This window comes from Epinephelus moara, chromosome 2 (genome assembly GCF_006386435.1).
Source record: "Epinephelus moara isolate mb chromosome 2, YSFRI_EMoa_1.0, whole genome shotgun sequence".
Taxonomy (NCBI): Eukaryota; Metazoa; Chordata; class Actinopteri; order Perciformes; family Serranidae; genus Epinephelus; species Epinephelus moara.
Window position 1 is genome coordinate 2,345,560 of NC_065507.1, and position 10,218 is coordinate 2,355,777.

The following is a 10,218-nucleotide window of genomic DNA, read 5'->3' on the forward strand; positions in this document are numbered from 1 at the left end:
TGCTGTGTTACTGTGGTTTGTTAAGTTAGCATAGCATCAGTTTAACCTGTGCCATCATCTGTAACATTAAAGTCCCTGCCTCTATCAGCTCCTCACAGACACACTGAGCTAAAGCTTGATTTCATCTGTAGCAGCTGCTAGATAAATGGCGTTGACATGCCAAGGTTTGTTTGGTTTGAAGGTCAGAGCAGACCCCCATCCCCTCCCCCTGTCTCGTCCTCTCCTCCCCGCCGTCAGTTAGCCTTCCCGGAAACCCAAATCTGCAGCACAGGCACCATGTGTGACTGTACAACATGGGGAGAGATTTGCAAATCCTTTTTGGACTGCACTTGCTCAAAGCTCTTTTACACCGCATGTCACATTGACCCATTCAGGAGCAATTTGAGGTTCAGTATCTTGCCCAAGGATACTTTGACATGCGGGCTGAAGGAGCCGGGGATCAAACCGGCAATCTTCGAATTAGTGGACGACCCACTCTACTTCTGAGCCACAGCTGCCCAACTTATATCCAACTCAGTACAGTACAAAGACAAGATATATGATGTTAAAACGGATGAGTTTCATTGTTCTTTTTTTGTAAATATACACTCATTCTGAATTTGATGCCTGCAACACGTTCCAGAAAAGTTAGGGAGACGATCAGGCTTACCACTGTGTGACATCATCTTTTCTTTGAGCAACACTCAGTAAGCATGTGGTAACTGAAGTTTTATAAGTCTTCTCCTCATTCTTGCTTGATATACGACCTCAGTTGCCCAATAATAATATTTTGTGCTTCATAATGTTCCACACATGTTCAGTGGGAGTCAGGTGTGGACTGCAGACAGGTCAGTCTGGTACCTGCACTCTTTTACTGCCAAGCCACGCTGTTGGGACACGAGCAGAATGCGTCTCATTGTCTCGCTGGAATAAGCAGGGACGTCCCTGAAAAATATGTCGTGTGGATGGCAGCATGTTGCTCCAAAACCTGTATGTGCCTTTCGGCATTCATGGTGCCTTCACAGATGTGAAATTACCCATGATGCCATGCGCACTAACACACCTCCATACCATCACTGATGCTTTGAACTTTGAGCTGGTAACAATCTGGAGGGTCCTTTCCCTCTTTAGCCCGATGTGTTTGCTGACAGTGGTTTTCCAAAATGTTCCTGAGCTCATGTAGTAAGATCTGTTATTCAGTTGTGTCAGATTGTAATGCAGCGCAGCCTGAAAGGTCAAAGGTCACGGGCATTCAGTGCTGGTTTTCAGCCTTGCACCTTACTGGCAGCGATTTCTCTGGGTTCTCTGAATCTCTTGATGATATTATGGTTTGTAGATGGTGAGATTCCTAAATTCATCACAGTTGTGTATTGAGAAACGTTGTTCTTAAACTGTTGGACTTTGTGTCCTCCCAATTTGATTTGATCACATCAGATCAGATCGATTTGATTCGATGAGCAGCTGTTTGTGAGTGAAAGCACAATGAAAATTTCACTTTGACTGCACCTGATGTTCTGCTCCTCCATCTGCGACCAGCGTTTGCTCTGTGCTGCGAGAGTGTGCATGAATGAATAACCGAATGGTACCAACAGCGCTCCTAATAACCAGTCCAACTGCAAAAATAGAAAATCAATACATAGCGGCAGATGTTTTGATCGTGGCACGATGCCACAAATAAATGGATATATGGGAAACCCTGCTTGTGGTGACTGGGCTGAATTGTCTGGTATTACTTTAACTTGCAGAGTTTTGCGTGGTGGTTTTACAAAACAAAAGAATTAAGGATTTGTTTATATACTGAAAGGTTCATTGGTTAATCTCAAAATAACTGACAGATTAATCTCTAATGAAACTAATTGTTAGTTGGAGCCCTACTTGCAATGATAAGGTGATGATCTGATCGGTTATCGGGTAACATTCCCCCTCAGCTCAGGCTAAAGTCCAGGATCTGTATCTGTTGTTATAGTCACGAATGATTCTCACATTTTAATTTTTGTTTGTGTCCAGGGCCAGCCTCCTCCTGAGGGAGGGGAGGGTGAGAAGGAGAAAGAACAAGACGACAAGAAGCAGAAGGAAAACACCGCCTACGCTAAGAAGATGGTGCTACGGTTGGCGGGGCTCATGGGAGTTGGCGGAGCGGTCGGCATAGTCTACGTGTTCGGTGAGTGTGGAAACTATTGAGTGTCTAAAACCTGCAAAAAGAGTTTGGTCATTTTAAAAGGCATTTACCCAGAACTGCTCATCAGACAAGTCTCTGATTATTTTGTCCGAAAACACTCAAAAAACCCTAAAAATATTCAGGTGTACTAATCTGGGGTGGACTGATGTTGTCCAGAGACTAATGTGCTGTCTTACTCCAAAACATGCTGCTTCTGTGACCTAGAATTGTGCAAACAGAGGAGTCATTGCAGGTCAATTAAACGCTGTCAGTTTGTCTGTGCAGTCACTGCTGTGATTCACCACAAACGCCTAACGCTGGTGACCTTGGAGTGACGCCACAGCTTGTGATTATCATTAAGTTAAACAGGTTTTATCTGCAGCCCACACTGACTGGATATTTCCAGCACTTCATTTAATCCAGGACTGATCTTGAAACAGGTCGTCTGAAACGGTTCAAGACTAATGTACGAAAATTGGAGTCAGGTTCATGTGTCTCAGGGTCTGCAGTTGTTCCGAGTTTGGTACAACAATCACAGCACAGTGTCACACGTTGCATTATTTTCAGTGTTTCGTGTAAAATTAGTTGATTCATAGAAAATTTATCAAGCACAATTTGGATTGTTCAAATAGTTGAGTAATGTATCAAGCTGAATCACCAGACGTGATCTTGATCTTGTTGTTCCTGGATTTTCTGCTTTTATCTGTAGACTGTAAATTCAAAAACATCTTCCAGATTTAATGACTCATTGATTAACAAATATGTAAAAGAATTATTATGGCAGTCCTGGTTCTCAGTGAAGACAGTCCACAGTGGAACATGTTCATAATCCAAAGTAACCAGGATTCTGTTCCTGTAAAGATGAATTTAAAACAACAAATTTTAATGCTTTTAACCCCATATTCATATTCTATTCCACTTGGAATAAAACCAGTTGTGATTTAGCGAATCAATGCTGTCTTTTCAGCGGCTCTTTAGCCACCAAAAGTGGTTCTTTTTTACCCAGACGTGTCTGCATGGCCTGCTGGGATAATGCCACAAACAGCAGTTTTTTAACCAATACATGGCTGTGTTTCCTGCCAGGATAGTGTCACGAAAACCGACTGTTTTTTACCAAGACATTGTTGCATTTTCAGCCTGGATAGTGCCCTGTGTTTCTGACCGACCGTGTTTCTTGCCAGGGATAGTCCCAGGTAATTCACGCTAAAACATGATTTTTCTTCTAATCGTAACCAAGTGTTTTTTGTACATAAACCTAACCACATATTATACACAGCATTGTTGAAACGTACAGTTTTAACGTATCCACTACAAAATAATGTACAAACTTATCACTGGTTTGCAGAAATGTATTTTTGTGGTGATTTCTTGGTTTTTGCTTGGAAAAAGTGTAGAAATTAATTTTTTGTTTATCGTCATATCCAAATCCTATTTGAAGACGTCACTTTGGGATCTTGGAAACTCCAATGAGCAACATCGCTTGTTTGTGACACATTATACACAAGCCATTTTTTAATTAGTTGAGAAAATCATGTCAATCAATCATCGTTAGTCAAAATAACCATTAGTTTCAGCCCTACTCTGCAAGGTAAAACTACATGCAGTTGGCCAAGCTGAAGCCCCCTCCCCACTCTCACCACCAGTGAGGGGAAAGAAGATGTTGTAAACATTGGGTGTGATTGGTTTATCACGCTCAGCATCCTGTTTAGAAGGACAGCCCACAGACGGGTGGAGCTAGCAGCTGTCAGTTGGAGGTGAGCAGCTTGTCTCCAGAGAAGAGTCAGGCTGAGAGCAATAAAGAGGTTTAATTCATCAGTTTGTCAAATTTGATGCAGCCGCTTTAGTTTCCAGTCAGCAGCAGAGGAAACAGCTGATGTAAGAAAGAGCAAAGAGAATCAGGTTTAGATTTGAACTTCCTGTGAGGCAGAGCAGCCAGCTCGCGAAGATGAGTTGGAGAAATCTTCTTGGCGAAACGAGTCAGTGAGTGATCGGCTCATCTCAGGAGCTCAGAGGAAGTGTTGGCCTTCAGCAGCAGTCAGTCAGTTCACCTCAACAGAGCATCTGCTGGGTCACTTATGTTGTTATTTTTTGATCTTCAGGCTTTTTAGAGACTGTGAAGTTTTCATTTTTTATTGTGGGATGACGCCACATTTGGATTTTCCTGCTTCTTCCCCTTTTTTTATTTGCTGTTTTTCTGAAGTTAACGGAGGTGTTACCAGATGAAGCACTCGGCACTGTTGGTTTATTTTCCGTCCTGAGGAGTGATGATGGCACGGTGCTTACAGCAGGCAGAAGATGGATATAGATGTTTTATTTTTTTTATTTATATGATTTCAGAAGCTACTGTGGAAGCTTTGAAAGTGTGAGATCCCACTTTAACCATCTTTTTAACTATTATTTTCTCCCACTTTTCCCGTCATGTCATCTCTCATGGAATATTTCTGTTGTGGAATACTAAATTGGAATATGCTCTTTTATAATTTGGGATTAAATCACGTTTCTGCATTGTGGAGATATTCTGGAGATTCTGGATTGTAACCTGAAAATAACCGGAAAATATGCACATCTACTATTTGTACTTCTGTGTGGTTTTCCTGCAGATAGGTTTGTGAAATACTTTTTTCTGTCGTCAAAACTTTTGGGTGAGGTGCAGGTAATATTTACAGGTGTTATTGTTGCCAAGGAATTTAATCTCTCCTCTCTGACCTGTTCCCTGCAGGCTCTTAGTACTGTGATGAAACTGCAGAAATACTGATGAAACAAACACGTGAAAGGGCTGAGAATGTTGCATGTGACTTTTTGGGAAAAGTTTGGAAACTCATCTGTTGTGTGTTGTAATTGCAGTTTTTTGTGTCACTATTGCAGCTGCAGTCACTGATTAATTCAGTGGTGATTAATCTATTGACTACTTTTTCCCCACATGAAACACTTAGATGAAAATGTTTTTTAAAGAGTTAAAAAATGCCCATCAGAAGTTCTGAAAAAAATCTTCAAATGTTTTGTCTTACTCGACTTAAACTCGAAGTTCGCCACAGAAACAGCCTGCTAGTGCAGATGTTGTGCAGATGTCATTTCTTGGAGTATCTTTAATGCATCGTATCCCTTAAGTTGGTACAGTGGGGGCAAAAAACAATTACATAAGGATCCTTTTCTTTTCATTCACTTCAAACAGACAGTGTTTTAAGTGTCAGAGACTGACACAATCCTCCTGGGGACAGGTTACATTTCACCCAAAGGTCAGGGTTGGGGGTTAGGATTGCCCAGGAACCGGCAGGTGGGTGCTCCAGTTCTAGCATTTCATTTGAGCTCAATATAGTGTAACTGACTCACACGCTAATCAGCTTTTTATGCTAACCTTAGCAAATGTTGCTAACGACATACAGCTGAAAGTTTGCAGGTAGATACTGAGCTTGTGAACTCAACACGAGTGCACCGAACTGTGACCCCCCCTTAAGGCTCGTTTTTATACGAAAATAGATGCGTGCGTTTTGAACATCATAAAATGTCACTGCCCTTATTATTCCATGCATCCTTTATGTTGTTATAAAGACAGCCAATAGATGGCGCTAGAGAGCAGAGTCAAAAGTTAAACACAGCTACAAAAAAGGTGACGTGAAGGAGGTTGTATTATTGTACCTTTTTAAATGAAGGTTTATAGTCTGTGCGACCATTATATACATCCTGACATGTGGATGGAGAATTATTTTCACTTAATTACATATTCTCTCTGTACTGCCATTGTTAAATTTCGTCATCCTCTCCTACAGTCGTATCTCACTTGAATTATGATTCACTGTTTCCACGATCTCCGGCAGTACTGCTCTGTTTTGTCCGTACCCGCAAGCCTCCTTTGTATTTTTACACAGAACCAAGCAACGACGGCATCATGTCGCTCCAGTGTGTGATTTTTCAGACAGCATGCCGACATTGTGGAAGCAAAAGCGTGACGGGCCTGACAAGTAACACAACAGTGTTGGCCTCTAGTGTTGCATATAACATACATGTGAGCAGCGCTTTATAAACAGTAACGATGGCATTAACATGTCAATAACAAACATTTACCATCCCTGTTATATGGCGGCTAATGTCATCCTCTGATTGGAGAGTAAGGAGCTCCCAGACCCAATTTTTGTTGACAATATTGGCTGGTGTTCTCTGTCTTTGAGTTAGCTGCTAACTGCTAGCAGCTACTTTCTGAATATCCTAGCGGTGGGTCACACACATAACATGTTGTCAAAACGCCACACCCGTCCCGTCCGTGGTCGTGTCCTGGCAGCTGTTTGTAAAACCTTGAACATTTTGTTGCGTCACGCTGAAAACACTCGCAGTCGTCACAACTCGTTGGTTACAAGTTGTTTTTTCCTGTGAACCTTCAGAGAAGCTGTTTCCACACGGGGGATAAACTGTTGTGTTTCTGTCTCTTTCAGGCAACAATTCAGTGGACGAACAAGGAAATGCGGTGAGTTTTACAGTCACACACACTCAAACATGATTCCAGGTGTGATTCTGCACACATTATCAGCAGTACCTGTCAGTGTGTTTTAAGGTGATGGGGTTTAAAAGCTTGTGTCCACACACTGAAGACAGACTCGTCCGTTCAGGCACAAATGTGTTGACCAGAGCCGAGGTGATGTGTCGGCACACTTCGACACACCGCTGTGAATGTCAGCCGCCTTTTTCTTTCCATTGCTTCTCTTTTTGATGTGTGGTGGTGTTTGGCTCACCTCTCAGGTAGGAGGTCCTCTTCCTGTTGTACAGGACGCTGTAAAGGACACACTTCACAGGTCACTGTGACGTGTGTCTGTCTGTCAGAGGCGTGAATGTGGACAGACGATCGAGGGAGCTGTCAGTGTGGGAAAGGAAGGAGCACACTTATCTCACCTTCAGCATCCCCTTTTGATCATCGTTATACTGTAATAAAAGGCGCAGCAGCACACTCGGCAGGTAGCTGAGACATCGTGTTTGTCTGAGCTGTGAGTTTGGGAAAGTCAAACATCAAAGAGCCCAATTATCCTCCACACACTAATGACCTTCACTTCCAGTCCTGTCAAGTTCCACTGACTGGGATCCCAGTGCTGCTTCATGGAGCAGTCAACGATCCTTAACTGTAACTTCACAAGCAACTGAATCAATTTAAAGACGTCAAATCTAAAACAAAGACTGACGTCATCATCAGTTGTCAGTTCAGCTTGCATGTGCAGTGACGGGGCCTAAAATAACTTGAAGGGATAGTTTGGATCTTTTGAAGTGGGGTTACATGAGGTCCATACTTAGTGTATGATTTACAGTGACATTAGAGAGAATCTGTTTATTGTGTCAGTCCGACTAAAGCCGGGCTTTTAAAATACATGTGAACATGTTGGTCTGACTGAAATCGTACTAAACTGAATTTCTCAAAGTCGGACTAACACACCCAGATAATGTGACTCCTGCATGTATACAGTCAATCAGACCCAAACTGGCCGAGGCGCTCTGAGCATGCTCCACAGTTTCCGCCCCGGGCTTTGACCCAGAAGTCCAATAGCATTAAATGTGTAACAGAAGAAGAAGCGGGTAACAACATGGAGAAATCTACATCCAGAGCTGTGACTTTTTGGACGGACGAGGAGACACAGTTCATGATGTGTCAGCTGAAATTTTTTAAAATACATGGATGGGAGGTTTGGTCTGTGACGTAATAGGTCAACCTGAAAAAGATTTAATATTTTAACTGTGCATGGAAACATAGTGACTGATTATTGAGGCAGGATTACTTCCACGGAACCGAATCACAATGTCTGTTTCAGTAAGTTTTGGGCAGAAAGTCGTTGCGTCATGTGCGTAAAATCAAACGGTGCTGAGCCTTAGTTGATTAGTTTTTAGCCTCCTAGAAAAGGCCAACAAAGAGATCAGCATAAGTCTAAGTGTACGATATATTTAGAACAAAACAACTTAAAGTCATTTATAAACCAGTGACAGGAGGGCGCACTGCCGACATGCCCTACCTATGTTCTGTTCATAACCACCAGACTCCATTCAGAAAAACAGTAATTAAAACTCATTGAACACAGGAGCTGCTGGTCTACTGCTGCCTCCATCAGTTAGGTAGTTTGTGTTAGTCTGTGACTTTTGGTGAATCCAAACTAACCCTTTGAAACACAAAAGCCACACAATAACACAAACAATAACTGACTGAGGCAGCGCTAGACCAGCAGCTCCTGTGTTCAGCAGTGTTAAATCACTGGTTTTCTGAATGGAGTCTGGCTTTGAACAGCTTGAGTTCCCCATCAGTAATCGTGGTCTGACGGTGAGGTAAAGCAGTGAAAATACTCTCAATATAGCGTACATTTAAACTAATACTGATTGATTTTTTGGGGGGGGGTGTCTAAAACTTGTGTTGCTGCTGCCCCCGCCCACAGCAGGAAGTGCTTTGCTTCCATGCTGGACTCCTGCTTCTCCAAACTGGGGGCACACTGACTGACGTCTACTGTAGGTAATAGACTGATGATGGAAAGACACCTCTCACAACCCCACTTTAAAAGATCAGAACTATCTATCACACTATCAATGTGGTCACCAGTTAGATCCCAGACCTCTAAACTGGTTCTGAAAATTGGTGGCAGAAGCAAAATACAGAGCCAGCAAACGCCCAAATGATATTAAACCCTGCAGAGAAAGAGCTGAAAAGACCTTTGTCTTGTTCGCTGTGGTACTGCAGTGGTTTTATGTTGTCACTTAATGTATAAGTCATTATTAGTCTGTAACGTTTTGCCCAAATATTTGTATAAAAAATTTACATTTTGTGTTTGTGCATGGAAGTTAATTCTTGCCCTGCAGCTCACATGGCAAAATAAATTCAGGTTAAATGTTATTTACAAGCTTTTGAAGCTTTCAGCAGCAACATTCATCCTTGTGCTTGTTGACAGATGAAGTTGCTCCAGAAACTTTTTAATGTGAGAGCGGTGCTCAGCTCGGACAGGATCTGCTGCAGGATGTGTCGGCCTGGGAAGCCGGGACACTTCAAAGGGCACACTTCTCTCACATTAGGATCCTTTTGTCGGTAACAAAGAGCTGAAATGTGTCAGGATGGCTTCCTGCTAAGCCCTCTTTGTCGTCATGACTTTAAAAGCTGTCGGCCCGAGAAAAAAAGATTTAGACAGAGTTTTACTTTCTCTAACTCGACTTCAGAAGATGGAAGAATTAATGTGGATGGTATGTTGTGTTCTGCTGTTGAACATAAAATACTCCACCAAGGCAGTATGAGCAAAAAATTGTATCACAGAATATTTTAACATACTTCATATGTTACTCTACAGGCAGGAGTTCAAGTAATATAAAAACATTTTGATGTCATCATACTGGGAGGGTGTCCATGAATTTCTGAATCCATAATTTTGATTAGACTCTTGATTTTAAGATCACGATTCAATGTTTGATTTAAACATTTTTATTACATTTTTTTCCACAGGCCAGACGTTTACATTCAAGTCATTGTAATAAATATTTTTTGTATCAGTCAACTGAACAAACTATTGAACACACAGACAGCCACTACATGACAGAACGGTACTCAATAACAACAGCTTGAGTTTCCCCACCTGCCGAAGGCCACTCGGACTTCCACTGCAGACTGTAGTTGACGAAGCATTTCTTTTTTACACACCATAACTCATGTGGCAACATGTTGTCACACCGTTTCAGCATGGAAAGACACATCGATACAGCTTCCACACAGCGAACACAGCACCTCTCTAAAGCCCCTTTCACACTGCCAGATTTTCCACCAATGTTGGGTCGTTTTGCCGGCAAGCTGCGAGCGTTTAGACACACTGAGCCGGATTGGCGAGTTGATCTGAGGTGCCCAATTTTCCGCCTCGTAGGGTAGACATATTGGCAGAACCTTTTTAGTTTAAACAGACTGAGGCGGCCTTTTGCAACGGGAGGGGCTGTTGATGACTGGATAAACAGGAAACAGCTGATAGCAGGAATTAGCGAGCAGCTAGTAGCAAGAGGGAAACACAAACCTGACAGACACTGTAAAGATGAGCAACTGGGGAGACAAGGAATTGCGCGCCCTCCTTGTCCTCGCAAACGAAGAGGCC

The 10,218-nt window shown here is 42.5% G+C and overlaps 1 protein-coding gene across 1 annotated transcript in view; it reads left to right on the top strand.

The window, feature by feature from the left end:
- timm50 (translocase of inner mitochondrial membrane 50 homolog (S. cerevisiae)) overlaps nucleotides 1-10,218 on the top strand; it is a 54,049-nt gene that overhangs the window by 976 nt on the left and 42,855 nt on the right. The window contains exons 2-3 of the mRNA XM_050065793.1: nucleotides 1,987-2,140; nucleotides 6,565-6,596. Coding sequence (XP_049921750.1) covers nucleotides 1,987-2,140; nucleotides 6,565-6,596 — 186 coding nt within the window. The remainder of the gene's footprint in view (nucleotides 1-1,986; nucleotides 2,141-6,564; nucleotides 6,597-10,218) is intronic.